Raw genomic sequence first — 22061 nt, 5'->3', positions numbered from 1 at the left:
TAAACCAGACAGGTCACAACATAAAAAATGAGGCAAAGGAAACTCAGCAGAAATTCAGCACAGAGAACTGTCAATGCAAGGAAGCTGCATTGTCCATGGTCCTGAACTACAAATTATAAATGTAACATTTCAGCAATCAGCATTGAAACATGTGCTATTGTAAATATTTTTGCCGACTTACAAATTAGTGAGATACATGTGCCTGTCGGGGCGCACATCATTTTGTAATCCTTGGTGGCACTGAGGAGAGGGCCACTCGCAAGTCCTGTTCAACAGAGAGCCGTGACCTCCTGTTGTTCTTCATGTAAATCAGAGTAGAGAACGCCAACTCCAGAGATGGGGTCGTTACTAAACAAATGTAATATATTACATATTACTTTTTTTTAAAAAGTAATATATTACACTACTTCGTTACTATCTACATAAAGTAACTCGTTACTTTACTCGCCGAGCACGTACGAACTGCGCATGCGTGAGTGGCAATAACTTTCCTTACCAGCAGGCGGCGGTAGTGTGTATTTGTCATTCAAAACAGGCAACAACCGGAAGACAGAGAAGAAGAACAGACTACGTGATATAAACAAACAACAAATAGCGTGTGCGTTAGCTTCACCTTAGCATGTGTTCTTTGCAGGTGTTTGTTGAGGTTGGACGTGGTGTTTACAGCAGTGGATAACAGCTTCTGGCCTGGACACAGTTTGCACCTCACCGTCATATTCCTGTCTATTCTTCGGACGAACTCAAAATAATGGGCATACCTCCACCCCTCGAAAGTTATCGCTGACTCAGCCATGTTTATGCAGCACTGCACATGGAGATGTGGACGCGCAAGTCGCACAGATTACGTACATATAAACCTACAAAGTACTGATATAGTAAATTAAAAAATAATTATTTTTGTGTAGTTGTATATTGCAATAATAACGTATGGTTGTCACAAAATCCCACGGCACACCCGGACTTGCCTCACGGCACACTGTTTGGGAACCACTGCTCTATCTGGTGCTGGACAGCATCACATTGACCAACAATTCACAAATCAACTCAGTGAAATACAGTCTTCAAAACAGCCTGTCCTCCTACGAAAAACGACCAAATAGGTCGATTGTTCAGCAGCTTATTACGACCCATAGTCACGTTTTAAAGTGTAGCACCTCTAGTGGTCGTGTAAGAAACAACATGCTCCCGTTGATTGCAAACGCTCTGGTGGGTCGTTTATTCACAAATAACCCTCTGTCAATCCTAAATTGTGGAATAGTTTGGCCATAAAAACGCTTTTTGATTCGATTTCTAGCGAGAAGTGTATATTGTACTTTTAGAATCTACGTCCAGTGGATGTGTAGGATCTATAGTTTGATAGATATTACGAAGATGATTTGAGGTCTCGCCAGGAGAACGTGTATATACTACGTCTTTCCCCTATTAATTTCTATTGATGGCAGCGTCCATGTAAAGTTGGCATCAACCCTCACGGGGTGAAAACAGTTTTTCCGGTCTCGAAGTTTTCATAATAACACCGGATATATTCCCCTCACTGTCAAATGATTACACAGTGATATCTGCATTACTCATCCACTAAAAAACATCAGTTTATCCTTGTTAATTACACAACATTGATTGTTTTAAATTGTGTACAGTGCTTTTGTGTTTTTAACCTTCGATTCGGAGAAACAAATAGTTTTTTCGGAGTTTAGACACTACAGAGTTTCCGAAGACACTACACTACCCAGAATCCTCAGCTATCGTTTGGGACTACAACATCCGCTTTGCTTTACAAACCCCGTGATTAGTCCTCAAGCTCTGTGATTGGATGTTGGAGTAGCAGTGCGACAAGGTTACGCCGAGCGTCAAACAGCTCTTTGAAATGGAATGTAACCACGGCAGACTATCCAAAACTGGACTCGAACGGATCCAGCCCAGCCCCCGCCCAGCCCCCGCCCAGCCCCCACCCCTCCCCCCCAGAACTACACATGCTGGCTATTGTGTTTCGCAACATGTTCAATGGCACGTCTCTACTGGGAATTGTAGTTTTAAAATACGTTTTCGTATTTCCCATAATTAGAAGTTGACAGTATTAAACTGTGTTTAATACGTAAAGTACTTTGTCAGACTTAATATTTATCTGTTGATACCCCCAAAGTTTTTTTCTTATTCAAAAGAAGACCTTAACTTAAAGTATTCTTTAATGTTTAAATAAAGCCTTATTAGTTTGTCTGTTTTGCACATCCTCCTGATAATATCTTTGGACGTCCTCCACTAGCTGTTTTATTGTAGAGATCACTTACAGTATCTTCTTGATATTTTCTATTCTATATTTCTATCATGCCTTCTACTTTCCCCCTAGTTTGTATGTAGGCTACTCTTAATATTTAAATGTTTTCATCAAATAAAACTTATTCAACAACTAAATTCAATAACTTGCTTTAACCACTAGACGGCGCGGGTTAAAAAAACAGTGGTCAAGTCAATAAAACATAATATCAAACATAATATTACTATTAACTTTATTGTGAAATTAAAACAGAACGGTAAAGGAAAATACAGTTTCAGTCTCTCGATTTGAAGCTTACAGTATGCATTGTACCATGAACCTGTATAGACCTGTAACAGTCAACTGCATGAGGAGTTGGAAAGGTAGTTTCTGAAGATGTTACAAATAACACACATCATACAATGCCATAATAACTTTGTATTATTAGTGTAGGACACGTATGTATGTATAACATCTGAAGATGTGTAGTTTTATTCATGTTTTCACATAATTGTACAGGATATTGCTATGATATTTCACATATTGTAGTTCTATAGAATTACAATATTATAGCTGATAATGTATATATATATATTATATATGATATATATAATGTCATATATCAGATATTAATGTGGAAATGTATACACATGGAAAACATCACAAACAGAAAGGTATATCCGTCATTTAATGGTAAGCTATTGAAATTGTGATTCCATAGATGTGTCTCCCATCGCCCAAAACCCTTGATTATTCTCTCAACTCAGTATTTACATTCTTATATTCAAAGAAAATCAGTAATATCTTTAAAAAATACAAGTCCTTTTCTATCAGCTGTGCTATTTACCAATTGGATGAAATATAAAAGTCAGCCGAATTAGTGTTGATACTGCAAGGAGACGTATTGTGTGAAAATAAATGGAAGATGTTGTTTAATTGCTAATATATTTATGATCCACGTCACGTATTCAGTTTTGGCGGCATTTCTTCCAGTTTGTCCAAAGGTCTTCTCATCAGGGCTCTACAGTGATTCTCAAATGGGGGTACGCGGACCCCCAGGGGTACTGCAGGGTGTACGTGAGATTAAAAAAATAAAATAAAAATCTTAGTACAATAAGTGAAATAGAAAACACAATTGTATATAAAATATTTCTAGAACCACCAAGGGGGTCCTCATATAAACATGTCAAATGTGTGTATTGTATTTTATAGTTTTTCATAATATATCATTTTGTTCATTGGTTTGTTAAACATATATATATATTACTTCAATTGAAAAACTCCTTGGAAAAATCGTTATGTATATGTTCTTTTTTTTCATGTACAAAGATGAAACAATCCTTAGTTTGTTGTAATTCATGCATGAAGGAGTTAATAAATCACACACTGATGGAACATCACTATATTGTAATTATGTTTATAGGCTTCTTCTATCACAGATGTTCGGGGTCGGTCAGGGGGTACTCGGCTGAGAATTTTTTTTAAAGGGGGTACATTACTGAAAAAAGTTTGAGAAGCACTGCTCTATAAATAGAGAACTACGGCAGATGTGTAATATTTAATGCAGCCGAACCGTGTATTACAATGCCGTTATGTGATGACTTCCAAAGAGAAAAGCAAGCACACTCGGAATAAAGTATTATTTTATTTTTTTGAAATGTTTTCGGATTTCATATCACACAAACACCATATCCCAACGTGCATTGCGGCTAAAACATCCAATCACCGAGCTTCAAGTACGATGTTTTAGCCTATCAAAACCTCTGAAAAAATAAATGTGTCTCAGAATCGGAAGGGAAAAACCTATGGGAAAAACAAAAAAGCATTGTACACAATTTAAACCAATTAATGTTGTGTAAAGGATAAACTGATGTTTTTTAGTGGATGAGTACTGCAGATATCACTGTTAAATCATTTGATCATTGGTTTTATTATGAAAACTTCGAGACCGGGAATACTGTTTTCACCCCGTGAGTGTTGACGCTAACTTTATATGGAAGCTACCGCATATACACGTTATCCTGGCGAGACCTCAAATCATCTTCGTAATATCTATCAAACTATAGATCCTACACATCCACTGGACGTGGATTCTGAAAGTACAATATACACTTCTCGCTAGAAATCTAAGCGTTTTAATGGCCAAACTATCCTACAATTTAGGATTTTCCAGAGAGGGTTATTTGTGAATATACGACCCACCAGAGCGTTTGCAGTCAACAGGAGCACTAGAGGTCGAAAACTTTAAAACGTGATTATAGGTCGTAATAAGCGCTTGAACAATCAACCTATTTGGTCGTAATAAGGGCTTGAACAATCGACCTATTTGGTCGTATGAGTTGGAGGACTTGTTGCTTCAAAATGGTTCTGCTGCCAGAATCTCGCTGTGAGGACTGCTAACAGGATGTCAGCCAAGGGTGTTGGAGACACTGTGCAGCGGTGGCCCTCCTCTCTGGATGGAAGTCCAACATGCGAAGAAGGAAGTTTGAAAAACCAGCGGCATCCTCCAACAGGAAGTTGTATTTCTCCACCAGAACGTCGTAGAGTCTCCAGAGCTTCAGTGGGCCCACACGACGAAGATTACCTAGAGGAAATGCAACCAGAATAGGGCATCTTTGCAATTTTAAAATGAATCAGTAGGGCAATATCAGGGGTGTACTGGTAGAGAAACTAGGGGAAGGGGGTTTATACAATATATATGACAGGCAGTTACGGTTTGGGATTGGGAGACTGTCATTACGTATAAAACATCACAACTCCAGGCCGGAATTAGAGGTGTCCTTTTAGTTGAGGGTCTCACAATTTTTTCAAAGAAACTGCATTGTCAATATCTTTTTTAGGGAAACACATTTGTCCCTTGATACTCTTGTTTTGGCACATCACAAATATGTTTCTGACTTCTGTTTGGGTCCCACGTAAAACCAAAAGACAACAAGTTTTCTGTAATTCTAAAGTCTGTAATTGAACAAACCCCTAACACCATATTCTAAGCCGAACCATGATCTTTACTTAAACCAACTAGTTTGGAACAAAGTTATTTTGTTGTATTTTAACTAAAACTGTTAAGCACAAGTTTAAAACTGTGACCCTCAGTAGGATGTTTCTTGGTTGTAATGACCAATAAAGCATCGTAAAGAGACGGTGCCAGATGACCGGTGAAAACGTTACAGATTTGTTGACGATCCACCTGCCCACCAATAGGGCAACCTAACAGGAGGCCCTGGTTTGCCAGATGGTCATTACAAATCTTGATGATATCATTTAATGTGAAGACGTGCTAGCACACAACATGCATAAAAACTGCAGACTTACCTCTGGGGCTGAAGTACTCTGCAGAGTATTTACCCGACAAGGCAACAACTGGCGGAATTTGACCAAGCAGCTCCATGATCTGGGCTATATGGTCTGAGGGGAAAGAACAGACATGCAAGCATGAGACACACAAGTGTACAGTACACATAAGCATACACTGCATCAACAGTTACAAGGCAGCAACAGTGTAATCCTATTTAATCCTGTGTCAGTGTTTGTCACGCCTCTGTCAGTGTCAGCAAACTGTACGAAATGTACCTTCCTCCAGAGAAATGGACTCGCCAGCTTTGGGCTCAAACAGGGAATCTCCAGTGACCAACTCAAAGGCCTGAGAGAATGCAAGAGAAAACATAAAGGGTAAAATGTATGAGTTAGCGTCTATAAAGGACCTAACATGGACTCATCACACAAACACCATCACCAAAACAGCGGCTCTTCTTCCTCCGCAGGCTGAGGAGGTTCAACATGGACTCCAGGATACTCTGCAACTTCTACAGGTGCACCATAGAGAGGATCCTGACCTTATACAGGTGCACCATAGAGAGGATCCTGACCTTCTACAGGTGCACCATAGAGAGCATCCTGACCTTCTACAGGTGCACCATAGAGAGGATCCTGACCTTCTACAGGTGCACCATAGAGAGTATCCTGACTGGCTGCATCACGGCCTGGTACGGCAGCTGCACCGCCCTCAATCGTAAGGCTATACAGAGTGTGGTGAAAATTGCACAGAACATCACCAGGACGGAGCTGCCATCCATGGAGGACCTTTACTCCCAGCGGCTCAGGAAGAAAGCCCTCCGGATTATAAAAGACCCCCATCACCCCAGCCACAAACTGTTCTGTCTGCAGGTGGTACCGCAGCATCCGGACAACAAACCCAAGACTCACTGACAGTTTCATCCCGCAGGCCATAAGACTACATACAGTCTGAGCTTGCACTATTATTATTATTGTTGTTATTTAAAACAACATTTCTGACACTCCCTCTGACCAAGTATAACTTTGAGAAAATTGTTAACAGTTTAGTGTCATTTACAATTGTAAAATGCACTTGTAGGATTCCTCAAGGCCTGGTATTAGGCCCACTATTATTTTACTTTGTAAAGAAATTTGACTTGATGTTTCCCCGAAACATTAAAGTTTATTGTTTTTTCATTTGTTTTTCTTTTCAGAATGTGAAACATTTATTTGATAGCATTTTTAAATTACACATCTTTAAGACATTAAGCCTTCCTTTGATTCTTATTGTGGCGCAAATTGCTACAGTGAATGCCATTTAAGGTGGTAAAAAGTAACTGGTGTAACTGGTGGGACAGTTGGTAAAAGCTTTGTTGAAACTCACAGAACTTTATTATAACTGTAGTCAAAGATACAGTTTGGTTACATCTCAGGAGAAATCCATATACAATGATTCTCACCATTATTTCCATTTGATGAAATGATCTCAAACTGTATTTTACGCAGTGTAAACATCATACAGTGTGCTTTTCACTCACCATGCAGGCAACACTCCAGATGTCAGCGGACGGGCCGTACTCAGATCCCAGTAAAACCTCCAGTGAGCGGTACTGACGGGTCTGAATCTCCTCACAGAAATGTTTGTACTTCACCAAGAAAGAGAGGGACAGACATAAAGATCACAATTATATTGTACACCCTCATGTACTATAAATTATTCTTAATTAAAAAAACATCTAGCTTAATTGGAATAAACAAGGCCATCATTGATATTAAGTCAATGCTACAATGCAAATCTTACTATGCAAATCTTTCAATGATAAGATGTGAGCATTATTTGTGCACCAATCAGAATTAACTTGAGTGCATATGAAAATGTGATGACAGTCACAGGGTTGTTTGCCTATCTTAGTTTCACATCAAGCAGTTTTGGAGTTTCCTTAGCAAACAAATGTAGCATCCCCCAGGTATTGATATGTCAGACTTTGCTTTAAAATGGCTGTATGTCAAGTTAATCAAGCAACTATCTTCTTATTATAGACACGTGAATTTCTAAACATTTGGTCTACCTATGTTGTAAATGTATTATCTCTTCGATTTACACACGGCATCTATTGCACGTCTGTCCGTCCTGGGAGAGGGATCCCTCCTCTGTTGCTCTCCTTGAGGTTTCTCCCATTTTTCCCTTTAAACTGTGGGTTTTCTCTGGAAGTTTTTCCTTGTACGATGTGAGGGTCTAAGGACAGAGGGTGTTGTTTTCTCATACTGATATTCTGCACAAATAGTGCTGTTGTATTTGTTGTAAAGTGTCCTTATTGCAAAGTATTTTTACCCTATGTACAGCACTTTGGCTTGACCAAAAATCGTTTTAAAAATGTGCTATATAAATAAAACTTGATTTGATTTGAACTACTGACCACCCAGCAGGAGCTTCCTAGGTCTGCAATCTTCACTGTAAAGTCCTTTAAACTGTAGGAGTTAATCTGCCCTTTCTCTGAAAGAAACAAGAAATAATGTATTAGCATCTTAGTAAAAATATATGATGTCATAAGATAGTTTCTCCATGTCTGATATTTGAGATTGTATGCATTTTGCATCTTAAGTTATAAAGAATAATTTGTTTTCTTCCTTAGTTAGTTTAGATATCAGTACAACACACTAATATTTACAATATGCGTTTAAAGAGCAGAAGATACATTTGAAACCAGACATTTGCACAGTAATAGGCTAAGAGTTCATCTGCTTTATACTCAAATGTGATGAACCCTGCATAGCAGCTCAGACAGCTCAGCTGGTATCCGTCCAGCTTCAAGACTTCACTCAAACAATCTCCAGCATCTGTAGCAATAAGAAAAAAAAGTGCCTGTGGACTTGGCCTCTTTCCCATTGAGCACAGAGGAGGAGCTGCTCTCCCCTGTTGGTGCTTTGTGGGACTGCTCCTCCATACACAGCAGGATGTTCTCAGGCTTGATGTCTGTGTGGATGATTTTACACTGCGTGTGAAGATGTTCCAGGCCCTGCAGAATCTAGAGAGAAAGAAACAGCAAAACAGAGACATTGGGTAATCTAAACACATATTTATCCTCTGCCTTCAATTGTGCAAACCCAGTGTGTTGAAATGTAAACGTAAGTGGTATACACAAAACATCTCAAAAGGTTGACATTATCAATATACTTTACTTCAGTAGAGGCAATTGTTGATAAGATGGGTCTAGCTACTATCCTGTTAAGCCCCAAGCCTGTTTTCACGTCTCAGGCTCGAAAATGACATTTCCAGAACAAATGACCATAACTACACTTCTAAAAGGGGAAAATTAATAGTCTTTTTTCTCAAAGTAATGATAAACCTGTGAGTTGGATGTAGAAAAGTCAGAATCAATATAGATGTTTTTTATTTTAAAGAAAATTCAGATTGAACATAGTAAAAAACTGTAGATTATAGTGTCCGTCCAAAATTACCCTTGGATGATGGTAAGGTAGACTAAAAGCTTTAGGAATCCAAAGTACAACATATAATAAGTACCCTGTATCAATATTGATGCAAAACAAGTGACATTTGACCTTTTTAGAGAGGTTTAGCAAAAAAAACTCCACCTCTGGGGTCATTTGGGTGGAAATGGACGTTGTTGCCGTTTCTCTGGAACCCATTGGTCGATTTTGATGATTGACATCTCTTTTGAACCGTTAGAGCCAATAGAATCGAAGGGACATTTCCACATACACACCAATGTTACCATTGAGAAGTGGGGGCTATGCGCACGCAGTTTGCCAAAAGCGAAACCTATTTTACGCTCTGAAATCCGAAAACTAGGTTTATTGCTGATGGATTATCAGAAATAATTTCAAAGTGACACAGACACATTGGATTGACCTATGGATTAACCTTCAGCAGCGTTTTGATCGTTTAAATGCCATTGAAGACAACTTTTAATCAGACAACAACAGAGGTTAGTTCTGCGTATAGGTACGCCAAACCGGTACTGGACTTGTAAAAAGTTTCGGTTCAAGTCCGGTTAAAACCGGAACGTCGGGAACCGGTACTTGGACTCGCAAACAAACTAGCACTTACATATATTCTCCTTTTTGTTATAAACCATCTAAAACCTTCCATAGATCGAGAAATGTGCGCTGAGAAAAGACGAAAAACATCGTGTCGGCTTCTGATATGGCGGCCATTACTGAACTCACGAAGTCTCGCAAAATATCGCAACTGCTCGCGAGATCTGTGTGACGTCAAGGGAAGCTAGCGATGTGATTGGCTTAGACATAGTGGACAGCGTGGTCGAGTAGTAGTCACTACAGTGTATACTGTATAGTAGGTGTGTAACAGTGTAATGCGTATAGTCTACTCCAGTGGTTCCCAAACTTTTTGTGCCCAAGGCACACCAAAGGACAAGTAAAAATCTCAAGGCACACCTATTGTGCAAAATAGCCCTCATAACACGTGTTATCACTCATATCATGTAAAATATGCATATGTGCATAATTATTTACTAATGCCAAATCAAATGTGACAAAGACAACTATATTACTCGTGAAATATTTATTAACGAAATATTTCAGAAATGAATTTGAAACTTTATCAAATTAGGCTTCATCAAAGCAGCAACACACTCATTTAAACCAGACAGGTCACAACATTAAAAATGAGGCAAAGGAAACTCAGCAGAAATTCAGCACAGAGAACTGTCAATGCAAGGAAGCTGCATTGTCCATGGTCCTGAACTACAAATTATAAATGTAACATTTCAGCAATCAGCATTGAAACATGTGCTATTGTAAATATTTTGCCGATATATTACACTACTTCGTTACTATCTACATAAAGTAACTCGTTACTTTACTCGCCGAGCACATGCGTGAGTGGCAATAACTTTCCTTACCAGCAGGCGGCGGTAGTGTGTATTTGTCATTCAAAACAGACAACAACCGGAAGACAGAGAAGAAGAACAGACTGCGTGATATAAACAAACAACAAATAGTGTGTGCGGTAGCTTCACCTTAGCATGTGTTCTTTGCAGGTGTGTGTTGAGGTTTGACGTGGTGTTTCCAGCAGTGGATAACAGCTTCTGGCCTGGACACAATTTGCACCTCACCGTCACATTCCTGTCTATTCTTCGGACGAACTCAAAATAATGGGCATACCTCCACCCCTCGAAAGTTATCGCTGACTCAGCCATGTTTATGCAGCACTGCACGTGGAGATGTGGACGCGCAAGTCGCGCAGATTACGTACATATATAAACCTACAAAGTACTGATATAGTACCTTAAAAAATAATTATTTTTGTGAAGTTGTATATTGCAATAATAACGTATGGTTGTCACAAAATCCCACGGCACACCCGAACTTGCCTCACGGCACACCAGTGTGCCGCGGCACACCGTTTGGGAACCACTGGTCTACTCTACACTACCTTTCAGCAAAGTTTTAGGGATTTAGGCTCAGTCAGCTCAGGGACTGTTTGGTTACTTTAGTTTGGTAAATGAAATAAATGTTTGAACTTTGTAGTAGTTCACTGTAGTTGCTGTCATAAGTCATTTGTAGACTAAGTGGCAAAAAATGTTTTTTTTACATTTGTACTTTGTAGAGAAATGTAGACACAAGTTGGAAGGGAGCACAATAAACCTGACAAGTTTGAATTTGAGCTGATTATGAGTTTATTTTCAATTGATAATTAGCTCACAATAAGTTCACTTTAGTTACTCACACAACTTGACACAAGCCATGGGTTCAGGTCCGGACTTATAAGTCCGGACCTGAACCTGAACCTGAATGTGAGTCCAGGTACGCAGCACTAGGTAAGACATATTGCCGTGTTTGCTACCTAATGCCACGTGTTGTGATGTCTGTTTTTGTTTCTAATGTCACGAGTTCTGTTCATGGAGTGATGATATAGATACCTATCAATTCTGTGTATTCTCACAATGCTAATCGATATGTTGGATGTGCAGTTACGATAAATAATAAGGGTGTTATACCGTGAGTTCTGTGCTAACGGCATTATCATTTTTCGCTCAGGGCTAATTCAGAGGCTCAGCGTTAGCCTTGTGTTTTTTTTTGAAAAAAAAAAAAAAATCATCAGTTAGCTGAGTTTCTTCCCGTTGCATGGACATGAAACATTCATAGTTTATTACATCTTAAGAAGCCCTCAGACACTGTTGCTTGCAGATGTTGTGGTTTCGGACCCGCCGAAGGGTCCGAGGGGCTTAAGAGGCTAAGTACAAACGGCATGTAGAGAGCACCAAATCGATGGCTTCGGGACTTCTCAGTTAACATTTCTGTCAACAACATTATCAGCAACATTTCTGTCTTCAATGTTTCCACAGATGGATTCCTGACTATTTGGGCTGACAAGGTGGTGAAACTGTCACAAAACATAATTTTCTCCTGGGATTAAGAAAGTATTTTTGATTGACTGATTGATCCAAGTCAATTCTGACATTGAAGGCAAAATAGTTTTCTCTGTCTAAATGTTAACACTGAACACTGAATTTCTTAAAATCGTATCCGTGGAAAGAGTTTTACAAAATATCTAATTCTTAAAGTTTCCTAAACAATGTTGGTTACAATACATGACAAATACTGTAGAAGAGGCAACGTTTAGAAAATACCTGTGTCAATGTATACTAAGTTTTAATCTTAGTTTTCTGAGGTTTTCTTTACCTGGGTCAGTATTTGTTTGACAGAACGCTGCGCCAGTCCAGGATTCCCAAAACAGAGCTGCCAGCTCCTCAGGTCGGGCCCCAACAGCTCCAGCACCAGACACATGTCTAACCACCAGACATTAAGGTCCGTTGTACAGGTCTGTAGACTATTCACTAGGTATTAAGTGTATGACACAATGCAAAACTGTCTGGTTCTAACATCTCTGAAAACAATGCTCTGGTAGAGATTGCAGAGATGTGTTCAATATATAAAATAAAGTTGATATTGACAGTCTGACCAGCACAAACCCTCACACATGAAAACTCTTCCGATCTGGCTTATGCCCAGTCTGTAAAAAGGATACGGACCCCGTTGACCCCGGCCAGCTTGAACTCATCGAGCAACTGAACGATCCTTTGACTAGAGGGACGACGGCTCGTAGGACCGGTTGCCTGATTAAAGAGAGAAGGGAAGGAGCTTTACAAGTAAGACTAAAAAAGCAGACAATAAATAAGACATAAAGAAGAAAACGATGAAAGGGCATTACGAATGTTGTACATTGCAATTTAGCATTGGTGAGGGTATTGTAGGGTGGAAAGGGATATAGTTGACAAGGGGTATACAAGAATTGTAAAGCCAAGTGCTTGGACAAATAGTAAGATAAATAGCATTTGACAGAAAGGGTAGGACATGATAGACAGTAGGAACAGCGGTCACTGACGCATCGTAGGAGAGCCAGTTCATCCTGTCCTGCCTGGGTGAAACCAGCTCCGCTCTTCAGGACCTTCACAGCAACGCTCCGACCCAGCCTGCTAACACAGACATTACATCAGATCTGCCCTGGGAAAGGAGAGCTGCTGAATCCACAGAAGAATGTATTTGTAATCATCATAAGAACCAAGTGAAAGAAAAGGGAATGTACAAAAACTATTAGAGGTGACTGGGTGGTTAAAAACAAAATGTGGTAAAATATATTTATGTACAATTGTTTGTTTAGTTGGTTATTTCGATGTTGTTCTAACTTGAATTATATCTTATTGTTGTCATTCCTCAGTTATAATCATTAATCATTCTCATGATTAATGATAGGAATGTGTACGTGTTTGTGTTCTTAGATCTGCTTATAACAATATTTCTCCATCCCTTCAGAGTATCGTTGAAGACCCACAGTCCAACTTTTAATTACTTTTGTAGTTATTGTGGGTCATTGAAATCATTTCCAATTTTAACAAATAATGATATATTGCATATATTACATTAGGTATACATTTTATTTTAATAAAAGCAAAACTAGCATATTGCACACAGTAAGCTATTTAACTTGGGAGGTAACTTTGCACCCAAAGCTTCCCCTTTTTTTAAATGATTTGTTAAGTAAATGTGGTATTATCAGGTCATAAAGCCTTATTGATGTTGTTGTAAGTGTGATGATTCTGTTTAGTTTTGGTTTTGTTGTGTGCTTTTTTTGTGTTTTCTTCTGTTTCCCCCCTCCCTTCTCTGTTTTTCACTGCAGGGCTGGTGTGTGACAGGGAGTTGGCTGGCTCCTCCCAGCAGCAGACGAGGCACACCTGTTTCCACTCACCTCTTCACCTGTTGACATAAAAGCCCGGTCCTCATGCCACTTCCCTGCCAGATAATTCCTTTGTGTTCGACCCTCTGGTGTGTCTCGCTGCTCTCCTCGTTCCTGTGATCTCTTCGCCTGGATTTTTGCCTCCTGTCCCTGACGTCTCCGTGCCAGCCAGCTTCCTGCCTCCACTGCCGTTTACTGTGCCTCTGCTTAAAATAAACTTTTTGATTTTGACCCTCTCTCTCTAAGTATTTTGCTTTGGGGTCCAATATCTCTAGGCCGTAACAGTAAGTTCCCAGCTTTGAAATTGAAAGTAGTCAACAGATAGGAACCAAGACTGATAGCTTCAGTTTAGGCAAAAACAAGACCCACAAAAGGGTAGTTCAAGGTCATTATTTAATATTAAAAATAGAGATTTTTCTAAATTATTTATAAAGGTGTGCAACTTTGCTAAGAAAAATTGTATAAAACAGAACTCAATTGTGGTAACTGATGCATTTTTTTTAAAATGTCAAGTAGTAGCGAACAATTGCATCGGAGCGAGCTTTGGTTGCATGCAGGTAAAAAGAGTTGGAACACATTGGCCAGAAAGCAATCGCTGAACCCATTGAACGTAGGACAAAGAATACACTTTTTAATGGTGATACAATTAACTATTAATGATTAATTGTTGATTGACTGGGCGTAGACATTTTCTCTCAACTCCCACTCCATTGGGGTGAAGTTACGTTCAGATGTAAACATGACCATTGCAAAGAAAATGAAGTCTTGGCCCAGATATCCAAAGGCTACACCAGAACCATGGAAATATCTGCGTTGGCTAAATCGTAATACCGATAGCCGATGGGTTCCGAGTCAAGAGTAGGGTCCATATAAATAGAAAATAAATGTAACCCTAACCCTAATTGTTGTACAGGTGCTAATTAAACCTACCTGAGGTCCTGACAGAGCCAGACGGTGGAGAAATAGCCCCATCCTAACTTAGACACCACCTGGTATCGTCTGTTGAATGTGTCACCTATATGGACAGGGTGGTATCCACCTGAAAGTTAAAAACAAAAGAGAAAGCTTATATTATTCAATGACAGAAATGTGAAACCTTTAAATCTTACAAAACACATTGTTCAACTGGTGTATAGAAAGCTTAGAGAGAAATGACTAAATGTGGCACTAAAGCTATTTCTGGTATTGCAACTTCCTCTAAGCTATAACATGTCTGTGGTGAGTGATACATTAAAATCTCCCAGCGAGACATGATGCATGAGCCCGGATCAGTTCTGTCAGCCAGCATGACACAAAGGTTTCGGACGTCGTCAGAGATCTAGAAATCGCATCTCTATATCTACTAAAAGTGAGCATGATATATATATATTTTTTGCCGAGTCAGGTATATGTGGTTTCACATACTCAGCAGGTTATTTGGAGGTTTAATATGGAGTCAGATTTGGGTCAATATTCTAGCGCGTAAAACAAGCTACTCACGAGCGGAAAATGTGCTTTTACACGTGCATAAAATGACTCTCGCGCACAGATTAAACCCCCCCGAGTGGCTATGCGCTCGCTCGCGAGAGAGACAGCCCTCTTGCTCCCTCGCGGGAGTGTCAGCCTCACTCGCTCGCAGAGTCTGTCTACGCGCGCGTGAAAAGTTTCTGACACTTTGGGGCGGAGCCACTGGACTTTGATTGACAGCTGCCAGGAACCCCGGAGTTGCCAGGTTTGATAAATGCCTGAACTACCAAGAGCCGAGGAGTGACAGCTGCAAGATCAGTTGGACGAGATTGAATGGTAAAGTTGTCCATAAAAAACTATTATATTCGTAAAGTGTACAGCTAATATATATATCAATTCATTTGATATAAAAAATGACATTAATTCTAGGAGTGCAATACTTTTACAAACACTATAGTAATAATATGCATTCACTATGACAATATCATGCTATTAGGAGTGTTCTACTGTATAGTGTGTTTAAAAAACAACTACAGAAACACTATATATTATACTATTTAAAATAATATAGGAATACTACAAAGATCTAGATACAGAGTATTACTATTGAAATATTATAGGGCTACTATAGCTAATAAAATGGCACTACAGAAAAAACTATAGTAATACAATAGCTGCTGAAAAATACTACAGAACACTACAAACTTACTATAGGACACTATACAACTCTTATAGTATACTATAGTAATAGCCTACTATAGTTCATTTATAGTTCATTTCGTAAGGGAGGTGCATACAGCAGACAGTATAGTAGCAGTTTTCGACAGATACAGCCCACTCAAAAATATATTGTTTTATATAAAATTAATTAATATATATATTAGCTGTACACTTTACGAATATAATAGTTTTTTATGCACAACTTTACCATTCAATCTCGTCCAACTGATCTCGCAGCTCTCACTCCTCGGCTCTTGGTAGTTCAGGCATTTATCAAACCTGGCAACTCTGGGCTTCCTTGCAGCTGTCAATCAAAGTCCAGTGGCTCCGCCCCAAGGTGCCAGAAACTTTTCACGCGCGCGTAGACAGACTCCACGAGCGAGTGAGGCTGACACTCCCGCGAGGGAGCAAGAGGGTTGTCTCTCTCGCGAGCGAGCGCATAGCCGCTCGCGGGGGTTTAATCTGCGTGCAAGGGTCATTTCATGCGCGTGTAAAAGCACATTTTCCGCTCGTGAGTAGCTTGTTTTGCACGCTAGAATATTGACCCAAATCTGACTCCATATTTAAGCAGAGAACTGCACAGCTGGCAGGGATAGAAAGAGGAAGAGGGATCGAGGTCAGGATGCCACATTAGCAAAAATATTCTGCAACTTTAATTGTAATAAAATAAGGGAGGGACCGAGGTTGAGGGTCATGAGAACCATTCAAAGGTCACAAACCAAAAAAGCTTGGAAGGTATTTCACACTGTAAGATGTCCCGATCAAAACTTATCTCAGTTGTATTTTATAACCCCAGATGGTAAAGATTACCATTAGTTTACTTGGAATGGGTTTTATTAGCCTTGCTGTCACTCAAGAGCACAATAATCTCTATAAAAAGATATCTGCGTGAATGCAGAATCTCTACATAAAGATGTTAATATTAGAAGCATTCTTGTTTGTCATCCGAGTAGCCTTGACCAATCATGTTTGAGCGAACTTGGGTTCTTACAGGTAAAAAAACCATAAGCTAACTGTTGACAATGTATAGGCTTTAAATAGCTTATTATTTTATTTGTATTCATCTGTTGACCTCTGTGTACAGAGCTAAGCCTTATACGTTGTCTGTCAACTCAAACTCCATTCTTCTGTCTCAAGTTTCCAGTAGGACTGCAAAACATTACTACCTCAAAGAAAATAAATACTCTGGCCCCAATATCTGTAACATGTAACTGCCTTTAAAGCGCTAGCGGATAAATTCCGAGATTGAAGGGACATTGGTCAAGTAATACATTTCTCTACAAATATGAATGATTGCAATTGTTGTTGCTGACAATGGTGGCCTCCAATGACTTCAAACCAATCGGAATCTATAAATTCTTAAACATTTCTTGAAGGGGCTATTCCTTTTTGAAGCAAAATACATACCTTGTACTCCGGCCAATAGATGGCACTGTATACAATCGTGACAACTAAAAACTGCTGTACCACCGAAGAAGAAAAAAGTCACGGCTATTCAGTTAACGCGACCTCTGCTCAGGTGCGACTTGTAGTCCGGAAAATACGGTAGCTACAACCTTCCAAAAATTGGCGGAGGAGAAATATAACGGCATCCTGTTTTCTATTGATGTATTACTGACTGTATATATTTTAAACAGTGTCCTTCCTTAGCTTGCTTATACACCAGTCTATACTGTCGATGAACGCATCGTTTAGCGCAATACAGGCTGTACTGAGGGCATGAAAAGGCAAGTGTGACATTGGCAGCGTTGACATCTGCAGATGATGAATGGAGTTAAGAGACCCTGCTGTACCATAGCAGTATTCTCCAGGGTCCTCGGAGTCCTGGCTGTCCTTTGGATCCAGCTGCTCATGGCATCCAAGGGCCTCCAATTTATGAGATGACCTAGAAGCAGAAAAACAAACGTCATATCTTGATTCTATAGTCTCCAGCATTACGGCCTGTGCATCTGTTGTGTCAGTGTCGAGTTGCTGGGGGAAGCCGAGAGAGTTGAACTACTTTTAGAGTTTTGCAAAGGCTCATCTTGCATGGAAACTTGTCGCAGACTAAGATTGGACGAGCAGCATCGGAAGTGGCACTATTTCTGACTCAACAGTAAATCATTTTGCAGTTTGTTCATGCAACCTGATATCATCCCAGCTGATTTAGACATCTACTGTAACGGTGGATTTGGTCACGTCATGTCTGAGAATACTCAACACAGGTTAGATTTATGTATGGCTGGATGGGGATACAGTAGATTTACGATATGGCAGCCTAGTTCTGGGATTTACTGATCATAAAAAGTTCAGGAATTCAAAATGTTATAAAGGTTTGATGACTGATGGTATGAGGGCTGTTTTACAATACCGTTTAGGTCACCTCTGTGATGTCTAAAATAACATGCTTTTTTGTGCAGTGCTAAACTTAACAACATTGCTGTTGTCATGGAAAAAAAATACATTTAGTAGCCAAACTGCATATTGAGTTTCATAAAAATGAAAATTAATCTATGAAAGAAAACACAATGTATTTTCAGCTAGGAGAATTATTGATTATTTTTGTCCTTTCAGGTTTAAAAACACAAGCCGTCTGCAGGTAAAGAGTTGGTTGTATTGCGATGACATCTATCGTTTTTCTCACAGATCTAAAAAGTTTCCGTACTTACGTATGATTCTGCTCAGATGCTATATTATCGGAGCGTGGAGTTCTCTGCATGGTGTAGTTCAGCAGGTGCTAGCTGAGTAATGACCTGGTACCTTGAGTAAAAAAGTGGTGGATATCCAAAGCAAGCAGAGTTCAAACTTTTTGCACAAAGCAAGAAGAGAGACAGAACAATAGCGATAGAAACGGTTGGACTACTTAAAAACAGTAGAAGGGGGGGGATCAGGGGTTCTGCAGAGCCTGGAGCCGTAGTCAGCACGGTCTAAACATGGAAATCCCCAGCAGCCTTTTAATTAACTAACCGTTTCTCACATTTAAATCCTTCACTCCCGGTCTTCCTCACTGTATCTGTATTCCTTTGGGAAAGACAAAACAGAGATCAGAGGGGGCTTACAAACCAGCACTTCACAAGGAGAGAGAGAGAGAGAGAGAGAGAGAGAGAGAAGAGAGAGAGAGAGAGAGAGAGAGAGAGAGATGAGAGAGAGAGGATGAGAGAGATAGAGAGCGAGAGAGTCCGATAGAGAGTATAGAGCGAGCGAGTTACGACGACCCATAAAGACGTATATGCCGTCTCGCAAGTACAGCTGCTGCGTTCTTATTTCCCACCCGTCTCAAGGGGAGTTTGTCGAACCCTTTGGCCGCTGGATCACTAAATGCTAACCTGCTTGAAATGGGATCCCCGTCCCCAACAATATCACCTTCTTTGGAAGAAGGTCGGGGCGGAGACGTGTTGTATACACGTGCAGACTATTAATTGTGAAAATGTCATATATTATAGTTTGGTATTATATGATATATTAATGCTGTCAAAATGATCGCGTTAACGGCGGTAATTAATTTTTTGAATTAATTGCGTTAAAATATTTAACGCATTTAACGCATGTGCAGAATGGCCCGCCCCATACGTGCCACCAGTGGCAGCACCAGGGGGTAGGCTACACCCATACCAAGAAATGGCTTAGCCCCACCATGAAAAATGATGTTAAAGCAAGCAAAATAAAGTCCGCCAACTCGCGCCGAGTAAATTGCACAGACAGCAGTTAGTAAGATTGATTTCAGTAGCCACTTGTCTGGAAATACCGAAGACCAGAAACGGTTTTGAAAACTTTTGTCACTTAGTGATCGTCTTCTCAATAGAACATCTTTGATAATGTCTTCTGGCCAATCAGAATCAAGATAACGGCGTGGTGTTGTCCCGACGGAGAATACTTTTGCTGTAGTAGGTACGGTGGCCCTGAAGTGCAAGACACCACAGCATTTCACAAAACGATACAACATTTCACAAAACGCTACAGCATTTCACAAAACACCACAGCATTTCAGAAAACACAACAGCATTTCACAAAACGCCGCAGCATTTCACAAAACGCCACAGCATTTCAGAAAACACAACAGGCTTGTTTGAGACAAGCGAGACCTGCGCAGTTGCGATCAACGTCTTGCTAGTGCGTTGCATGATGGTTAGTCATTTTGTCCGACTTGCTCTGGAGGCTCGCCTACATGAGACGTTGAAATCTCGCGGGACAAAGACGCCCGCAGCCTTGAGAGCGAGGCGCGGCGAGGCGGCGCAGTTCCTCTCCACGGGCTGCGGAAGCGAAATGCTTGATGGGAAACGACTCGCTGGTATCTCGAGCTGAGCGCTCATTGGTGGTTTTTACCCCGTGCTGGTGATGAAACTCTCCAATTGGCTCAGTAAAAGTTTGTTGTTGTTTTGTGTCAGTTTTACGTCGTCACATCCATTCCCATTTTTCATCATTGTTCCACAATGTTTATCATCATGAAATTAATATCCATATATTTTATACTATACTTGCACTGCTTACCGTTTTCATACTTTATATATCTTAGCACATTCATACACACTGTTCATACTGCTCACAGGCTGATATCTAGTGTATTCATACCCCTCACTGTTTATTCATCATTCAATTCATTCTATATTTTATTCTGTCTATTGTGTACATTACTTTTCACTTCACTGCTTGTTGCACCTGGTTAGAAGCTAAACTGCATTTCGTTGTCTCAGTACCTGTAATATGGGCAATAACATTAAAGTTTAATCTAATCTTGAGCAGGAACAAATGTATTTACTTAGTACATATCTGACATTAACGATTAAACACATGTGTGCATTCTTTATAAATGCAAACCGAGTCAAACCGACTCCGGAGGTGGCGGTATGCACCTTAAAGTTGTTTGCAATCCGCCAAAAAACCGAGAGAAGAAGAAGAAGAAGACGAAGCCGAGTCCGAGCTGTCCGACTTCAGGCGAGCTTTTTGAGACCTCCCCCGGCTGCGATCGGCTATTCTCGTCTACTTTCGAGGCGAGCCGCAACGCGTCTCAAACAAGCCTAACAGCATTTCAGAAAACATCACAGCATTTCACATTGGACGGAAAGGGTATTCCTTAGGGAGAACACTTCTTGTTTGTGATTGGACAGAGCCAGCCATAGAAGCACTGCTGTGATTGGTTGTTTTTGCTGCCAGTCAAGAAATGACGCTGCGTGATTGGCCCAACACATCAGCCGTTAGCTGTTAGCACACACTCAGAGCTCACAGCTCCTCATATCTGTTCAGAAACTGGACAAAAGTTAAACATACAAAACACAGACTGTCTATGTCATTTTGAATACAGTCGCTGCTTTATTTATGTCTGTATGACGTTGTTGTGAGTGTTGACGGAGCAGCTACAGGTTAGTTTAGCCTGATCGATCCGATTCCGATAGGATTTACATGGAGATACGGCCCGCCCCCTCTCCAGCGTCTTGTTTGAATGACAGGAGTAAACACAGAATTAATGCTTTATTAATTCATGGTTTTTAAGGGGCTTATCTCCATATAAATACTATGGGAGATACCAACTACAACTAAATGAACATATTTGACCGTGATTTAATTGTAATACACGTTTCAAAGTGATGCCGAAGTAACTACATACTGATAACGGTTAGTAAAAACCATGAATTAACGCTTTGACAAGTCTGCAGATAAGACGGCAGGCGAAAAGCTTTTAAAATGCGTGTTTTCTGAATGGAATCGGATCCATCAGGCTAAACTAACCTGTTGCTGCTCCGTCCACACTCACAACAACGTCATACAGACATAAATAAAGCAGCGACTGTATTCGCCATGACACAGACAGTCTGTGGTTTGTACATGTTTAACTTTTGTCCAGTTTCTGAACATATGTTTGTTTGTTTGTTTGTAGCCTTTATTTAACCAGGTGAAGCCCCTTGAGATCAAAAGATCTCTTTTTCAAGGGTGACCTGCAGGACATTAGTTACACATGTAACGTAAAAACAACAGAACAACAATAAGGATGACAAACAACATAATGTACAGGGTACAATATATGAGGAGCTGTGAGCTCTGAGTGTGTGCTAACGGCTGATGTGTTGGGACATATTTCGCTGTTGGGTGTTGACCAATCATGAAGCGTCATTTCTTGACTGGCAGCAAAAACAACCAATCACAGCAGTGCTTCTCTGGCTGGCTCTGTCCAATCACAAA

The 22061-nt window shown here is 40.1% G+C and overlaps 1 protein-coding gene across 3 annotated transcripts; it reads right to left on the bottom strand.

Annotated features, from left to right (window-relative positions):
- Window positions 1-4107: 4107 nt before the first annotated feature.
- Window positions 4108-18947, bottom strand: si:ch211-220i18.4 (SRSF protein kinase 3). Of its 3 annotated transcripts, none has more exons than XM_034196481.1 (13): window positions 18855-18913; window positions 18557-18647; window positions 17702-17793; window positions 14673-14781; window positions 12894-12981; window positions 12537-12624; window positions 12191-12297; window positions 8388-8550; window positions 7942-8018; window positions 7063-7170; window positions 5822-5891; window positions 5564-5656; window positions 4108-4835 (listed from the first exon to the last, which is right to left on the bottom strand). In XM_034196481.1, exons 2-13 carry the CDS (start codon window positions 18604-18606, stop codon window positions 4648-4650), a joined length of 1233 nt encoding a protein of 410 aa, XP_034052372.1. In that variant the 5' UTR covers window positions 18607-18647; window positions 18855-18913; the 3' UTR covers window positions 4108-4647. The 3 variants fall into 3 exon arrangements, with proteins under 3 accessions (XP_034052372.1, XP_034052373.1, XP_034052371.1); XM_034196482.1 differs by having other exon boundaries at window positions 18865-18911; XM_034196480.1 differs by having other exon boundaries at window positions 18557-18947.
- Between the last annotated feature and the right edge of the window lie 3114 nt (window positions 18948-22061).

The sequence above is a fragment of the Gymnodraco acuticeps genome, unplaced genomic scaffold (genome assembly GCF_902827175.1).
Source record: "Gymnodraco acuticeps unplaced genomic scaffold, fGymAcu1.1, whole genome shotgun sequence".
In the NCBI taxonomy this organism is placed as follows: Eukaryota; Metazoa; Chordata; class Actinopteri; order Perciformes; family Bathydraconidae; genus Gymnodraco; species Gymnodraco acuticeps.
Note: the sequence above shows the minus strand (reverse complement) of the source record. Positions and strands in the feature narration are given on the sequence as shown.